The sequence below is a fragment of the Somniosus microcephalus genome, chromosome 22 (genome assembly GCF_052327205.1).
Source record: "Somniosus microcephalus isolate GS21.2 chromosome 22, FLI_Smic_1.0, whole genome shotgun sequence".
Classification (NCBI taxonomy): Eukaryota; Metazoa; Chordata; class Chondrichthyes; order Squaliformes; family Somniosidae; genus Somniosus; species Somniosus microcephalus.
In genome coordinates, this window is record NC_141008.1 from 42539553 (window position 1) to 42556961 (window position 17409).

The window sequence follows — 17409 nt, forward strand, 5'->3', positions numbered from 1 at the left end:
CTCTGAAGTTACATCAGGAGCCTGCAAGAACCCCGCCAGAATTTCAGAACCCATGTATTTACACTACTGCATATTGCAATCACATCTGTAATATTCAGAACTTATTTTAACGCAATGACGATATGACTTTTTTTTTAATGAAAGAGTTAAGTGAACCAGGGCCCCCTCCAACAATGATTACTTCTATATGTTGAAACAAAAACTTGTAAATGTCTGCATCCCCTTTGCTCACATCTTCTCTCTCCAAAGGCGGCGGGCTCACCCTGCTGTGAAAAGTAGCTGATGAAAGCTTTGCCGAGTGATTAGCATTCCGCACAGGTTCAGGAGTGCAGACTGCAGTAAAATGCCATTAGGCAATGTTTCTTCCCCTTCAAAACACAATCACCAGTTGAACTTTCCCTTGACCCAAGTGACATTCAGAACAAGTTGATTCTGTGAATCTGTCTCCGTCATCTTTGTTTTCATTTATACATAAAGTAGCCATACCTGCGTGGATTTATGGATTGGAACTGGACTGAAATATATACATAGCTTTTTTGAGATGCTCTTTGCACTTTTTAATTTGCACTATGGGTATATAGAGGTTTTTAAATCACCATTCTCACTGATGATGTGTTTACTTATGAGCATAATAACATACACATGTAAAACATAGGCATTACAATATTAACATATCGGGCTGGAAATTGCGGTCGGAGGCTTCCCGCGGGCGAACGCCTCCGATCCGCAAGAAAAGTACGCACCTACCTGGTGCCTCCGTATCTTCGGACTCTTGCAGTCCTGGGCCTGCAGGCGTACACCTACGTAAAGGCCCACGTATCCCAGGGGCGCACGCGGTTCGCAAACATCCCTGGATCACGTGGGTCAGCCCAACTAATCACAAGGGGCGGATCCCATTATGCTTATAGGGATTCCAGTTATGTGCAGAATCCCCATAAGCATAATAGGAATCCCCTAAAAAACACTTTCGCTGCACTTAAATAAAAATTAATTGTTAAAAATTAATGAAAATACAATTTAATTAAACATTTAAAATAAATTAAATTTTTTGAAAAATAAATGTAACATTTTTAAAGGGGCCAAAAATAATCTGAACTAATTTTCAAGGTTTTTGAACGTTAAAATAAAATTTTTAAAAAGTTTTAATATTTATTTAAACCCTTCCACTGGTAAAATAAGGCCTTGCGTCTGCTTTTACCAGGCGTAAGTTTCGTGGGCATTCGCTGGGCAGCAGTTGGGCAACTAGCCCAACTCTCCACCAGCGAATGTCCATTTCCTGCAGTCTGTCAAGCTGAAACTTGACGGATCGCAAGTTCCGGTTTTTCACGCATGTGCATCGCATGCGGAAACCCAGAACTTGTGGGGCACTAACGACCGCGTACGCGGTCATAGGCCCCAGAAAATCCGGGCCATTATAGATCCAGCAGACTGCTAAAAAAAAAAAAAAAAAAAACAGCATTCAGGTAGTTGCTTATGGTATAACTAAAATAGACTTTGAGAAACAAGGCAAAAGTCATAGTCCAAGAGCACAGAAGTGCAGTGTTTCATGGTCTATATTTCCAGTTTGGGCTATTCCCACTGGTACTCTCTCTCTCTCTCTCTCTGTGTGGTACTCTATCCAAAATGTGAATGTTTACTTGCATTACCACACTGAAGTAGCACACTCTGGGCTAGTCGTTAGGGCATCAGGAATCAAAGGGACGAGAATTACTTTCTGCTTTTATTACTTCTATTATTAACACAAATGAAAGCAACATTATTTAATGTGTCTCATTTGCACTAAAGTTATTAGGATCTTGATAACATCTGGTTTTTGTAACCTAATACCATTACTGGGAAATGGAAAAGCATACCACAGCTAGACCAAGATGTTTATCATTTCATTTTAGTGTAACCCAGCATTGATTAAAAGCAGTGTCGTTTTCTGTGGGTTTGCGATCATGTGTATTATCTGATAACAATGCCTCAGTGTTGTAATTGGTTGCATCTCTTCTGATGAATAAATTTCTGAACAGCTTCATCCTCTTGTTTCTGAAGACAGATGCAAAGTACTCATTCAGTACTTCAGTCATGCCCGCTACCTCCACAAGAAGATTTCCTTTTTTGTCCCTAAGCGGCCCCACCATTCCTTTAACTATCATTTTACTTTTCATGTTTGTAAAAGATTTTGGGGTTCCCTTTTGTGTTATCCAGTAATCTTTTTATGTTCTCTCTTTGCCCTTCTTGTATTCCTTTTCAATTTCCCACTGCACACTCTGTATTGCCCTGTTTAGGTGCAACCCATCCGGCTTGTACAGTTATATAATAGCAAAATACTGCGGGTGCTGGAAATCTGAAATAACAACAAAATGCTGGGAAAACTCAGCAGGCCAGGCAGCATCTGTGGAGAGAGAAACAGAGTTAACGTTTCAGGTCTGGGACCCTTCATCATAACAGTCCCAGACCTGAAACGTTAACTCTGTTTCTCTCTCCACGGATGTTGCCTGGCCCGCTGAGTATTTCCAGCATTTTCTGTTGTTATTTCGGCTTGTACAGTTCCCTCCTGCCCCAGAACTGATCCCAATGCCCCAGGAATCTGAAACCCTCCCCTGCCATGCATTCACCTGCACTATTTTCCTGCTTTTCTGTAGTCACCAGCACGTGGCACTGGGAGTAATCCAGAGATTACCACTTTTGGAGGTCCTGCTCTTCAATGGCCCGTAATTTGCGGTCAGCGGCGAAGCAAAGGTGTTTGCCGCTGGCCCCGAAGAAAGCTGCCCACAGAGATCTCGCAATCTCTGTGGCAAGACATTTGGCTTTTTCGACATGCAGCTGAGATCAGTGTAGTGTAGTGGGAATTCCATTGTTGATGTCAACAAGCTGTCTGAACAGCCAATCACAATGCAGAATTCTCACAGACAGGGAACCAGGAAGTGAAGAACTGCTTTTATTCTGACTTTTTTTAAAAATGTTAGCGAGCTAAACAAAGATTGGAGCTCTCGCATGAGGAAAAGGTAAACCAGAAATAAATATGAACAAAGTTTTAAAAATATTTTAAAATTCATGGAGAAATTTGACACTCCACAAAATTAAAATGAGTTTTTCAGGGTCATAACATTAGTTTATCAGTCATTACTCTGTTAAAACCCCAGTTACACCTAATCCAACAAAATCTAACTTTTAATGGGGTATTTAACAGCGATATTACCGTGGAAAAGCCAAAGTTTTCATCAGTTTCACTGATTGCCGGCTATTGGGGGGACGGGCGGGGTCCCATAGCACAGCCAGTGTCGGAGCAGTGAATGACTGACCGCAACGCCAGGATTTCCATGTTAGAATGCGCATGCACTAAATCCTAAAGTTGCGTTCAGTTTCAAAGGGGTAATAACAGCGAACGCTGTTCGTTCGCTGTTATTACTCACCGAAATTCCAGGCCAATCTTTTTCCTAGCTCCTGAAACTCTGCCTGTAGGACCTCAGCCCATTTTCTACCTATGTCATTGGTTCCAATGGACCATGACTTCTGCCTGTTCCCCTTACAGAACGTCCTGCACCTGTTCAGTGACATCCATTACCCTGGTACCAGGGAGGCAACACAACACTCAGGAATCACATCTGCAGTTGCAGAAATGCCTGTATATCCCCAACTATTGAATCCCCTAGAACAACTGTATTTCTACACTTTCCTGTGCCTCGCCATGCAGCAGAGTCTCCCATGGTGCCATGGGTTTGCTTCTGACTGCAGTTCCCTGAGGTGTCATCACCCTCACTGGTATACCGATTTGCGAGTGCCACACTCCCAGTGCATTCCTGCACTGCCTGCCTGTTCCTCCTAGTCTGTCTGGTGGTCATCCACTCTTTGTCCTTCTGAACTCTCATAGTTGTGGGATGACCATCTCCTGAAACGTGCTATCCACAAAACTCTCAGCTTCCTCGTCACCGAACCTCTCCTGCCTTCCCACCTATCACAGATCTTCCCCTTTTGTTCCTTCCTTCCCCCTCGTTCTCAAAAACTGTTGTATCTTTAACTTTTTCCAGTTCTGACAAAAGGTCACTGACCTGAAAAGTTAACACTGTTTTTCTCACTCCACCGATGCTGCCCAACCTGCTGAGTAGTTCCAGCATTTTCTGTTTTTATAATCAATAAACTAAATATTTATCTGTAACTTAACCCCACTGCTCCTCCTTGCGTTCTGACGTCACTTTTTGATTTTTTCGTCTGTTTCCAACTCTCCGCTCCTCGCGCGTCCCACAATGTTTGTTATCTACAGTATTTAGTTTATAAACACTAACCATAGTTACGGGCAACCATACTACCTTGAGTTTTAACCATATGAACAATTAACAAGAGATAAACTCAGTGGTACATACAATAGTGATTTTATATTCTCGATTACAAGTCATTGGGTTTATAATGCCCAATGATGATTCATGGACAGAAATGCATCTCAATGAATTAGCAAATTTTCACATGTATAAAATGAATAAATTGTACAATATTTGTAAGGTTTATCTCAACAACTCTTACAGCACAGGAACGCCATTAAACTCCCCTCTGTTGCTTCAACAGTAGAACAAAAAACAATTGTCTGGATTAATTCAGGTTTTGGATTTGAGTATACTGAAATCAGAGTGATCTAAACCTGAAATGCAAAAAAACTTCAGCATTGCTGGTGTATGGAGAGACTCCTAGACAGTCAAAGGAAGCATCTCCAATAGAGCCCCACCCCTTCCAAAGCCATGAAGAAATCAACAAATCTCTCTCCCCACAATGTTAAATGATGAGCCCAATTTTATCATATCTTTGTGATGCACTCAACATAAAAAGTGCATTATATTTTATTGATCAATCCCTTCCTGAAGGCCATATAAAAACAGAAGTACATAAACAAGTACAAAACAGAGAAAGAAGGCAAAAGGAACAGCCTATTGTACACCATTATCTTAAAGGCTCAGACCAAACAGAATGCCCCAATTGTGCTAAAATTCATATTTTTATTAAATCTGAATTAAACATTTCAAAATTTGGGTCAGTGCTTATCCCTACTATCTGGGCACTATCACTTAGCCAGGTTGCAAAATTTGGCTGGTGATGTAGTAAAGAAAGCACTTTAGGTAATTTGCAACAAAAACCTGTACTGTTAAAGATGAATATGGGCTAAGTATTGGAACGTAAAGGGTTAGAGTTAAGCTGACCATTAGTTCTCAATGCATATAGAGAGTCTTCAATGTCTGTCAATCATATCTGACACTGATGTGTTTGATGATGCAAATCTAAATTGAAATTCATGAATTGAAAGTCAAGTAGATGGACCCTGAAGATGCCAGTCTCATTTTGGTGCCACACTGACTGAACATTTAAGATCTGTTTGAGCTGTCAAATCAGTTTCTTCAACCTGCCAGTCATGGTCATCATTCTTGGCCAAAGCTCATTAATAATCAAAGCTTTGTACACATCAAGAACTGAAGAGAAGTATCTGACTGACACAGCAAGGATTTCTACACTGCAGCTGACAGCTCTTCCCTCCATGATCTGACCCAGCAAAAACACTCTACATGCTCCAGCTTTCTCAAGCTATCAAATCTTGTTTTTTTTTATTGAAGTCCAATATTCTTTCCATTTAAAAAAAATATTCTGTACATTTTATTTTTTAAACAATAGTCAGGATTTTTAGTTAACCATATAGAAGGACTTTTAAATGTTTTTTAAAAAATGTTCAACAACAGAGCCAGGGACAGCTTGATAGGAACAGATGTCAAAGCAGATTGACCCTGGTAGTTGCCAAGATCTCCAGGATTGTGCAGAGGTGCCAAAGGATGAACGGTTGGCCTAATCAATATGCGATTCAACAAGTGATTGTTAACTCCACATTGTAATTGTCTACAGGTTACAGTGTTGCAATGGCCATGCTGTCAAGTTGATTTTGGGTCTTGGTTAAAACAAAAAAAAACGAACCTATCAAAACAATTCTGCAATAATAATTTGATAACTCTTTGCTGAATCCAACTCTGCATTCAAAGTGTTGGCAGAATCGGTATTCACTGCATTAAGTGGTAGAAGTCTATTCTTTCAATCAATGGTTTATTTTGAAAAGGTTATTCTATAAATTGAAGTTTAACTTGTGGCCCCTGGAGTTTAGAATTGTATCCTCTTGATTCTCCTCTCCTGGTTCTGCGCATTAACTCACATCAACTTCCTTCATTACATAGAAAAATTGCTAGTGAGCGCAGGTATCACCCAGTACAACACGAAGCCATACAGACCAAAAGATCCCAGCTTCGATCCCCAGTCTGTGCTGAGTGAGCTAATCTCAGTTTGGGCAACGGTTCGGCGGCTATGATTTGCCTCACCTTGCTGGACTGGGGCGGAGGTGGAACAAATCTGACAGGGCTCCTGCTCCAGATAGCTATCCAGCGACCGCTGCTGCAAGTACACTTGCATGGACGATCATGTGACAAAATGATCAGTCTCAACTGTGATCTTCACCTGGTTGAACAGCCTGGCAATACTCATTGTCTATGCTCACCCATGATGAACTGCCATTTTAATTAAAACAGCTGAGTCAAATGCCGATGTGCTCTTTTGGGGACAACATAGACGGAAGGAGCATTGGGAACACTGTGGCAGGGGGTGGACCTGTCGGCATATAGGACAGAGGTAGGCTGAAGTTGCCTGTGCAGACCCTTTGTCAGAATACTGGGGACGGAGGCAACATCTGTGGTGTTGGTCTGCCTTTTCAACGTTTTTCGGGAGGGCATCGGAATTAGTTTGGCTTGCCATAACAAAAAGCCGGCACAGACACAATGAATGATCTGAATGGCCTCCTTCTGTGTGGTAAACTTTTATGGCTCCGAGGGTGCTGGTGAGTCTGTTGTGTGGTCCCAGTACTTTTTTTCCAGATTTCCCACATTTGCAGATTTCTCTCTCCAAATTATCCTTCCCTTGGTTTTCACTGCCTTGCATAGCTATTTTCATTCCCTTTTATGTCTTCTCATTACCTCACTGAGATGATCATCATGCATCTTCCACCAGTTTTTACCTCTCCCATTTTGTTTTTACCCTGCCCCCTTTTCCTGGCTTTGTATGTGTTTACAAACTGTTCATCTCTTATCATCTTCCAGTTCTGATGAAAGGTCATCAACCTGAAACGTCAACTGTTTCTCTCTCGCCACAGATGCAGTCTGACCTGCTGAGTGTTTCCAGCATTTTGTTTTTATTTTGGATTTAAACCATCTGCAGTATTTTGCATTTGTTGAGTGATCAGTTTATTTTCCTCCTCAGTTGCCTTTTATTTTATTCAGTTTTGTTAAAATGCTCATTTAGATTGCAGTTTCCACTTTTGATGACTGGTCTACAGCCAAAACAGACGACCTCTCTTTTTCTTCACGGACCTGCTATGCATTTCCAACATTTTCTGTTTTTATTTTAGATTTTTCAGCATTTACTTCCCCCCGCCCCCCCACTTATTTATTCAACATACTAGAATTTGTTTTTCTGAAAAAGATAAAATGTTTTGTCAAATGAAAGCTCAAATACCATCTCAAATGAAGGACACTTCACATATTTAATTAAAAAATTAATTGAACTATTAAATTACTATCAAAAGCTCATTTGACAGAAAAAGGAAATTTATTCCTAAAACGTTTTACTGCAAGCTCCTTCTAGCCAAAAAATGTGCTGCAAATACAAACATTACAGCTTACCACGGTACATAATTGAGTGCTTAACTTCAATCCCTTGATGTTTTCTCTCTCACGCACAGGAAGAATGAACAAACTTGCAATTATATCATTCTTTTCATGTCCTTGGGACATCTCAAAGTGCTTCACGGCCAATGAATTTTGAAGTGAAGTCCCTGTTGCTATATAAGTAAACACAGAACCCAATCTGCAGACAGGGAACAGAGAAAGAGGACAGATCAGGACCTTGGCATGAAGACATGCGTGGGGTGGGGTAGGCAGGGTGAGAAAAGAGATTCTGCATGGACAGAGAAAGAGACAACCAGCATGGAGGAGAGATTCAGGGCAGGCAAAGCAGAAAAGTTAAGATCAGCACCAGGCCACACTGGAGGGGAAAAAACCCAATAATGGTCACTAAAAAATAATTGAAAAATAGAAAGCTGAAGTTAAAAGTGAAGTAAATAATTAAAAAGGGAAACAGTGTATAAAAAAAACTAATGGGAAAGATTGGCAGAAAGTAAAAATAAACAAAATGGCATATTAAGTGCTGGGCATTTGATTGTTGAAATGTCATTGGTCTGTGATAACTACACAATCATATGATTAACATAGACAAATCAGCAACACTGGAGGAACTCTACAATCCCACAGCAAAGCATTATAACAAAAAAACTAAGTGTTTCTCCCCATGTTGTTACAGGCAATCATAGCAGATGTTATTTGTAACAGTGCAGGAGTTAACAAATTCCTACGAATAACTGAGATCGACACCAGATAACAATTAAACAGGTCTTTACTCAACGGAAATGCCACGAGGACTGCCAGGGCAGCCCCGTGGTTTGCGACGTGACGTCATCGCGTTTACCCGTGTTTTCCCACGCTCTTAAAGGGGCCACGCCCCGTACATGCAAACTCTATATACAAAACACAATAATGCCTAACACAATGGTACAGGTTTAGGCTGGTGTTAGAACATCGTTAAAGAGAATTATATACAGTTAGCCAGAGTCATTCAGTGGTTCTGCCACATGCGCCCCCCCAGAATTCGCTTTAGCGGACAAAGTCAAACGGTGAGGGGGTCTGATGAGCCTGTCAGAACGACTCCTGTACTCTCGAGGCGGAGGCTGCTGGTCGGCTGGCGGGCGGTCGCACTTGGTCTGCCGCAACGACGATGGGTGGCCAGCCCCGTCTCGGCGGTTGTGCTGTCTCGACGGGGCGGTCGAGGTCTAATTGTGCTGGCTTTAAGCGGTCGACCGAAATGTGGTCCGGTTTACCACCGACATCTACCGTGAAGGTTTTGTCCCTGTTGTGTCTCAAGGGGTTTTAGACCCTTACCAGTTCGGGTATGTCAGTCTGTCCGGAGGCCTCGTAAGTCTTTCTGATCGGCGCAGCAGCGGCGGCGGTGTTGCAGTATCCGGTGTTAATGCTGGTGTCTGCGTGGTCGACGAAGGCTCGTGGGGTTCCAGCATGCCGTCTACCTGGGCTAGATTTGGGGGGGGTGGTGGGGGGTAACTGTGGTGTCTCAGGGGTGCCCGAGGGTGCAAGGTCTCGTAAGGAGACTGTGTCCTCCCGCCCGTCTAGGTATGCCACATAGGCGTACTGGGGGTTGGCGTGCAGGAGGTCCACCCTCTCGACCAGGGGGTCCGTTTTATGGGCCCTCACATGCTTCCGCAGCAAGACGGGCCCCAGAGAAGTCAGCCAAGTTGGCAGCATGGTTCCCGTAGTCGACTTCCTGGGGAAAACAAACATTCGTTCATGGGGGGTGGCGTTAATGGCAGTGCAAAGCAGTGACCGGATGGAATGCAGCGCTGCCGGGAGGACTTCCTGCCAGCGAGAGGTTGGGAGGCCCTTAGACTTTAAGGCTAAGAGAACGGCCTTCCAGACAGTCGCGTTTTCTCTTTCCACCTGGCCGTTCCCTCAAGGGTTGTAGCTGGTGGTCCTGCTTGCAGCGATACCTCTCGCTAATAGGAACTGGCGAAGTTCCTCGCTCATGAAGGAGGAGCCCCGGTCACTATGTATATAGCTCGGGAACCCGAACAAGGCGAAGAGGTCGTTCAGGCATTTGATGACCGTGGTGCTGGTCATGTCTGGGCAGGGGAAGGCAAAGGGGAAACGGGAGTACTCATCAATAATGTTGAGGAAGTACACATTGCGGTCAGAGGACGGGAGGGGCCCCTTAAAATCGATGCTCAAGCGCTTGAAGGGGCGGGTGGCCTTGATCAGGCTTGCTCTGTCCGGCCTAAAGAAATGCGGTTTGCATTCGGCACAGGTTTGGCAGTTCCTGGTCATGGTCCTGACCTCCTCGATGGAGTAGGGCAGGTTGCGGGCCTTAATGAAGTGGTAAAGTCTGGTGACCCCGGGGTGGCAGAGGTCGTTGTGGAGGGTCTGCAGTCTATCAGTTTGCACGTTGGCGCATGTACTTCGTGATAGAGCGTCTGGGGGTTCGTTCAGTTTACCAGGCCGGTACAAGATATCATAATCATAGGTGGAGAGCTCGATTCTCCACCTCAAGATCTTGTCATTCTTGATTTTGCCCCTCAGCTTGTTATTAAACATAAAAGCGACCGAACGCTGGTCGGTGAGGAGGGTAAATCGTTTGCCTGCCAGGTAATGCCTCCAGCGTCGTACAGCCTCCACGATCGCCTGGGCCTCCTTCTCGACCGAAGAGTGTCGGATCTCCCTTTGGAAGACCGAAACCCCGTTAGTGACGCCGAAGGGAACCCTAAGGAAGTGGTAGAGGCGGCCATTCGCCTCGAAGGCTGTATACTGGCGGTCCTCAGGGCGGATAGGGAGTTGGTGATAGGCCGACTTAAAGTCGATGGTGGAGAATACCCGGTACTGTGCAATCTGATTGACCATATCAGATATGCGGGGGAGGGGGTATGCGTCCAGCTGGGTGTACCGGTTTATGGTCTGGCTGTAGTCGATGACTAGGCGGTTTTTAATCGCCGGTCTTAATGACTACGACCTGGGCACGCCAGGGGCTGTTGCTCCTCTCGATGATGCCCTCCTTCAGGAGACGCTGCACCTCAGAGCTAATAAAAGCTCTGTCCCCGGCGCTGTACCGCCTGCTCTTGGTGGCAACGGGTTTAGAGTCGCGGGTGAGGTTAGCGAACAGGGAGGGGGGCGGGACCTTGAGGGTGGATAGGCCGCAGGTGGTATGCGGTGGACGGTTTAAAGGCTGCTGGTTGTCGACTGAGTGGGGGGAGGGGTCCACCGTATGCCAAAGTGACACTTTGCAGGTGGGATTGGAAGTCCAGCCCTAGTAGGACGGCAGCGCAGAGCTGGGGCAGGACGAGGAGTTTAAAATCTTTATACTCCGTGCCCCTAACCGACAGGGTCACAACACAGTAGCTGCTGATGTCTGTAGAATGGGACCTCGACGCCATCGAGATCCGGTTGTGCGTTGGCCAGACAGTGAGGGAGTAGTGGCTCACCGTGTCTGGGTGTATGAAACTCTCAGTGCTTCCGCTGTCGAACAGGCAGGTCGTGGCGTGGCCGTTTACTTTGATGTCCATCATGGGCTTGGACAGGTGATGCGGGCGAGCTTGGTCCAGTGTGACGGAGGCTAGTGTATGGTTGAGCGAGCTGCTGTAGTCTGCGGGTGAGGCGGTGGTCGGGTCTGGCGACAAGGTGGCGGTCGAGTGTGGTGGACAAAATGGCGGCGCCCACGAGGTTGAATAAAATGGCGGAGAAGATGGCCGCCCCCACAACTCACATGAGGCACTGCTGGCGTCGGTGGCCTTGATCAAAGATGGCCGCCCCCACGACTCACACGAGGGGATACTGGCATCTGTGGCCTTGATGAAAGATGGCCGCCCCCACAACTCGCATGAGGCACTGCTTGCGTCTGTGGCTCTCCCCCTGCAGGCCTTCGCGAAGTGGCCTTTCTTATGGCAGTCGGAGCAGGTCGCGTTTCTTGCAAGGCAGCGCGCCCTCGGGTGTTTCGCCTGGCCACAGAAAAAGCAGCCGGCGGCCCGATCGCGGGGCTCCGATGTCGCAGCCGGTACCGGGGGGGTGGCGGTCCCGATCGGGTCCTGGACGCCGACGCTGAGGTAGGTCCCAGAGGCGGCGGTGCGAGGGGTATTGCGGTCGGGGTCAGGCCAGAGTCCCAGGGTCGCGCAGTACAGTACCTGGAATACGCCTCGAGGTCCCGATGGGCCACTTCCAGGGAGCGAGCGAGGGCTGCAGCTGTGTTCAGGTCGAGGTCCTTTGATTCGAGCAGTCTTTGCCGTGAGTAGTCGGACCGAAGGCCTTTCACGAAGGCATCGCGGATATTCTCTTCCGTATTTTCTGCAGCCGTTACCGCTTTAAAGTCACAGTCCCTGCCGAGTGTTTGTAGCGCCCGTAAAAATTCATCTACAGACTCTCCTGGCTGTTGCGGGCGGGATCTTAGGAGATGTCTGGCATACATAGAATTTACCGGGCTCCGGTACTGCTGTTTCAGTAGGTTGATGGCGGCCTCGTATGTAGTAAGGTCCTGTATGAGTGCGAATACTTTAGGGCTCACTTGGGCGGTCAGAACTCTTAGTTTGGATCTCTGAGGCACGCCGGATTCTCCCAGGTAGGATTCGAAATAGCTCAGCCAGTGTTTGAAGTCAAGGGCTGAGTTTGCTGCCTGTGGGTTTAGATCCAGGTACGGCGGTCGGAGGGCTCGCAGCCAGGCCGGCTGCTGTGGCTGTTGTCGCTGGGCATCTGGCTGGTCTGACGGGTCGTTAGACATTTTAAAATTTAGCCAATAAAATTGATATACCTATCAATTCATCCAATGAAAAGCGACGAGTTAAGAAAGTAACTATAGGTTTTTATTGGCTAAATAACAGAGCCCACCCTCGTGGGTGATCGGATCCAACAAGGAGGAATACCAGCCAGTCGACTACCTTTATACCTGGGCAGGTAGGTGGAGCCATGGGCGGAGTCAGCAGTGGTCAGCCCAGGTATAACAGCGCGACAGGAGGCGACCTCGTGTAGTGATACAACAGTGTAAACAGTGATAACCATAGTGTAACGATAGTGAACGATAAAAGTGGTTTACCACACCTATATAACAATTAAGGAGGACTCCGGGGTGGAGAGTTTAGTTAACGGCCATTTTATTTACAATGTGCTTCTTCACTCAATGCACTACATTTCCCACAGTGCATTGCAAAATCACCACTACGGTATCCCATGTGGGGCAATTCTAATACACATTCAAAATACACAACAGTCCCCTGCTTCCAACACGCGGAAGGGACCGGTATATGGGGCCTTGAGTGGATCCCTATGTGCGTCATGGCGAATAAAAACATATTCAGCCTTGTGAAGCTCTGTGGGAACTTGTGACCTCTGCAGCCCGTGGTGCGAAGTGGGCACCGGTGCGAAACGGGCACCGGTGCGAAACATCTGGCCACCTCTTGGTGACTGGCAAGCTGGGCAGATGAGGACCATGGCTCCGTCGATGTTGGCAGGAGGTCACCCGGGACTCGCAGCGGCTGACCATACACAAGCTCCGCTGAAGAAGAGTGAAGGTCTTCTTTGGGGGCCGTGCGAAGGCCCAACAGGACCCACGGAAGCTTGTCTGCCCATCCAGCGTCCTGGAGGCTGGCCCTCAGGGCGGCTTTCATTGACCGGTGGAAGCGTTCGCAGAGGCCATTCGCCTGTGGGTGTCAAATTGCACCGCACCACAGCCTACCACCAAGTCCTTGGGCCACTGCATTCCAGAGTTTGGAGGAAAACTGCGGTCCCCTGTCTGACGAAATATCTGCGGGCACTCCGAAACGGGCGATCCAGGAGGAAATGAACGCCCTGGCCACGTCTGCCAAGTAGTGGATGACAGAGGGACCGCCTCCAGCCATCTGGTGGTGCGGTCAACCATGGTCAGGATGTGTGAAAAACCATGGGAGGGTGGGAGTGGTCCTACCAGGTCCACGTTGACATGGTCAAAACGTCGCTCGTGAAGGTGGCCAACGGAGCTTTGATGTGGCGCTGTACCTTGGCCTTTTGGCAGACCACGCAGGTGTTGGCCCAGTCGCGGACATCTTTATGCATGCCATGCCATACAAATTTCGTTGACATCGGCTTCTGAGAGGCCTTCATTCCTGGGTGTGACAACCCATGTATGGCGTCGAACACTTTGCGGCGCCAGACGACCAGGTGAGGATCCTGTACGGAGACGTCACACAACAGCGTGGTACCTGCCGAATGGAACTGGATGTCTGCCAACTGGAGGCCAGTGATGGCCGTTCTGTAAGTTTGGACTTTCGGGTCTGAGGCTTGGTCTGCTGCCATGAGGGCGTAGTCGATGCCCAAATTAATCGTATTGACGATCGCGCGGGAGAGGCAGTCTGCCACCAGGTTGTCCTTACCGGCCATGTGCTGTATATCCGTGGTGAATTCGGATATGTAGGTCAGTTGACGCTGTCGGGCTGACCACGGTTTGGCGGTCTTGGCCATTGCAAAGGTTAGCGGCTTATGGTCCACAAAGGTGGTGAAAGGACGTCCTTCCAATAGGAACCGAAAATGGTGGATGGCCAGAAAAAGGGCGAGCAACTCCCGGTCGAACGTGCTGTATGCTCTCTCATTCTGCCGTAGTTGACGACAGAAGAATGCCAACGGGTGCCACGTCCCGTTCACCCACTGCTGTTGCACGGCACCGACTGTGTAGTCTGACGCGTCGGTGGCGAGGGCGATGGTGGCTCCTGGCAGCGGGTACGCCAGCATAGTCGCGTTGGCTAAGGCGCTTTTGGTGTCGGTGAACGCTCGGGCCATGTCATCCGTCCAGTCTACCGGGCTCTTGCCAGTCTTGCCCTTGAGGGCCTCGTACAGGGGCTGCATGAGTAGTGCCGCCTTAGGCACGAAACAGTGGTAAAAGTTTACCATCCCTAGGAATTCCTGCAGGGCCTTTACGTTCTGCGGGCGCGGAAAGGATGTCACCGCCTCTACCTTCGAAGGTAAAGGAACCGCTCCCTCTGAGGTGATGCGATGCCCCAGGAAGTCAATCTAGTGCAGGCCAAACTGACACTTGGTCGGGTTGATAATCAGGCCATGTTGGCTGAGGCGTCGAAAAAGGGTGCATAGGTGACAGGTATGTTCCTCCTTAGTAGGACTGGCAATTAGGATATCATCTAGGTAGATGAAGAGGAACTTGAGGTCCCGCAGCACGGAGTCCATCAGGCGTTGGAAAGCCTAAGTGGCGTTCTTTAACCCAAACGGCATTCATAAAAACTCAGAGGCCGAATGGGGTGATTACTGCGGTCTTCTGGACGTCTTGTGGATGAACTGGGGCCTGGTGGTAACCCCGGACGAGGTCGACTTTTGAGAACACTGTTCCCTGCCAAATGGGCAGGGAAATCCTGAATGTGGGGGATCGGGTACCGATCGAGTGGTGGCGTCGTTTAGGCGTCGATAGTCACCGCATGGCCTCCATCCGCCGCCAGGCTTCGGGACGATATGGAGGGGTGAAGACCAGGGACTATTTAACCAGCAAATAATCCCTAACCGTTCCGTTGTTGCGAACTCCGCCTTTGCGACCGCCAGCTTGCCAGGTTCCAGGCCCGCACGTAGACCGGGGGGGCCATTGGTGGTGATGTGGTGTTCCACACCATGTTTCGTGGCTGTGGAGGAGAACGTGGGTCTTGTCAGGTCGGGGAATTCGCCGAGCAGGCGCGCAAACTCATCAGGAGTCGGGAACGCACAAGAGACGGTGCGCGATGTAGTGTTACTGCGGTAACACAGAAGAGAATTAAAAGTTGCTGCGTTGATCAGCCGCCGGTTCCGAACGTCGACCAGGAGGCTGTTGGCGCACAGGAAATCCGCGCCGAGGGGCTGGGAAACTTTGGCCGTAACAAACTCCCACTGAAAACGTTGCCCCCCTCCCCCCGAGGCACACCTCCACTCGCCGTCTGCCGAAGGTCCGAATTGCTCCGCCATTGGCCGCTTCAAGGGTGGGGCCGTGATTCCCCGTCTGCACATCGAGGGCGGACGCGGGTAAAATGTTGCACTGCGCTCCGGTGTCGCACAGCAAACGATGACCGGAGAGAGTATCAGTGATGAACAGCAATTTTCCCGCGTTGCCGATCGCCATCGCGGCCGCGGGGTGCCCGTTAGACCCGTCCCTCGTTGGTTGCAGTGTCAGTTGTTTTTTGTTTTGTTGGGGAAAACTGCAGGGAGGGCGGCAACGCTTCGCCTTCGCGCCGAACTGCACGTGGTAGAAGCACAGCCCAGCAGGCTGACGAGCTGGGGCGACGTCTGTGGGGGATGGGTGCCTCGTGGCGGCGCAGTACTGCCGAGTTACAGCGAAACTTGTGTCAGCCTCTGCAGCGAGTGTTGCGCAGTCTTCAACTTCAGATCTGGCCAGGGCAGCTTGTACCTGCTCAGGCAGTTGGCTGAGGAAAATCTCGCGGAATAGGAAACATTCCCGTTCTGAGCCCAGGAGTGTGAGCATTTGGCTCATCAACTCTGAAGGCTTGGAGTCCCCGAGCCCGGGCATAGCGAGTAATCGACGGGCGCGCTCCGATTTTGTGAGCCCGAAAGCCTGCAGTAACCGCGCTTTGAGGGTTTCATACTTGCACTCCGTTGGGGGGTTTTCAAGGAGGCTGACGATCCGAGAGGCGGTAGAGCTGTCGAGTGCGGAGACCACAAAGATATTTGGTCTGATCCGCATCGATGTTCCTCATGGCGAATGGGCCTCGACCTGAATAAACCACGAGGGCGCTTGCTGCTCCCAGAACTGAGATAGCTTTAGTGAAACTGCGTTTGCTTCCATGCTGTGTTGTTCTTTTGTGAATACGTTCACAAAAATGGGGTCACCAATGTAGGAATTAACAAATTCCTGCAAATAACTGAGATCGACACCAGAGAACAATTAAACAGGTCTTTACTCAACGGAGATGCCACGAGGACTGCCAGGGCAGCCCCGTGGTTTGCGACGTGACGTCATCGCGTTTATCCGCGCTCTTAAAGGGGCCACGCCCCGTACATGCAAACTCTATATACAAAACACAGTAATGCCCAACACAATGGTACAGGTTTAGGTTGGTGTTAGAACATCGTTAAAGAGAATTATATACAGTTAGCCAGAGTCATTCAGTGGTTCTGCCACAACAGGATTATTATGCCATGTAATATAAAATGTATTATGAGGACCAGTGATTTGTGTGATTGAACGAGTCAAGATTTTTTACTGCGATTTTTAAAAATCATTGTTTTGGGGATCAAATTTCATGATTCTGTATGTTTTTCCAATAAAAACATAAATCTTTGACCTTGATAGTATATAATTAAACCATCATAACACAAAGTTTTCTATCTCTTACCTTTTTGAAGAATAAACAGATTAATGGTAGAGAAGTCGTACCAGGCTGCGGGTAGGTACAGATGTGTAGCAGCAGTGCAGGGGAAGAGAGGTAAAAGTAAGGTTTGCAGGAGTGGGGATGAATTCCTGGGCCTCGGTAGCATGGGAGTGTGTTTGGAAGCCATGGCTGAGATTTTTTGAGGACAGAGCATTGTGGAGTACAGGATTCAGACGGTTTGGGGGGTTTGGTAGGACAGGGGAGAGAAGAGTGCTCGGATTTGGCAACACTGGGTGTTGCTGCAGTGTGGTAAACTCTTGGGGGGGGGGGGGGGGCGCAGGGGGAAGAGAGGTTTGTGTGGTCTGAAAAGATCAGTGGGGTAATTTTAACCTAACACACACTGCGGGAAACTGGGGATCAGATCGACCACCTGTTTTGCACCACACCTGATTTTACTTTCACAGAATCACAGAAACCCC

The 17409-nt window shown here is 48.1% G+C and overlaps 1 protein-coding gene across 3 annotated transcripts in view; it reads right to left on the reverse strand.

The window, feature by feature from the left end:
• Positions 1 to 17409, reverse strand: part of LOC147102213 (rab effector Noc2-like) — a 186091-nt gene that overhangs the window by 132352 nt on the left and 36330 nt on the right. Inside the window, exon 3 of one of the 3 annotated variants that reach the window (XM_085964517.1) lies at positions 7683 to 7866. The exons of the other annotated variants lie outside the window; for them this stretch is intronic. Within the exon in view, the coding sequence (XP_085820643.1) occupies positions 7683 to 7866 (184 nt within the window). The remainder of the gene's footprint in view (positions 1 to 7682; positions 7867 to 17409) is intronic. 3 annotated transcript variants of the gene reach the window in all.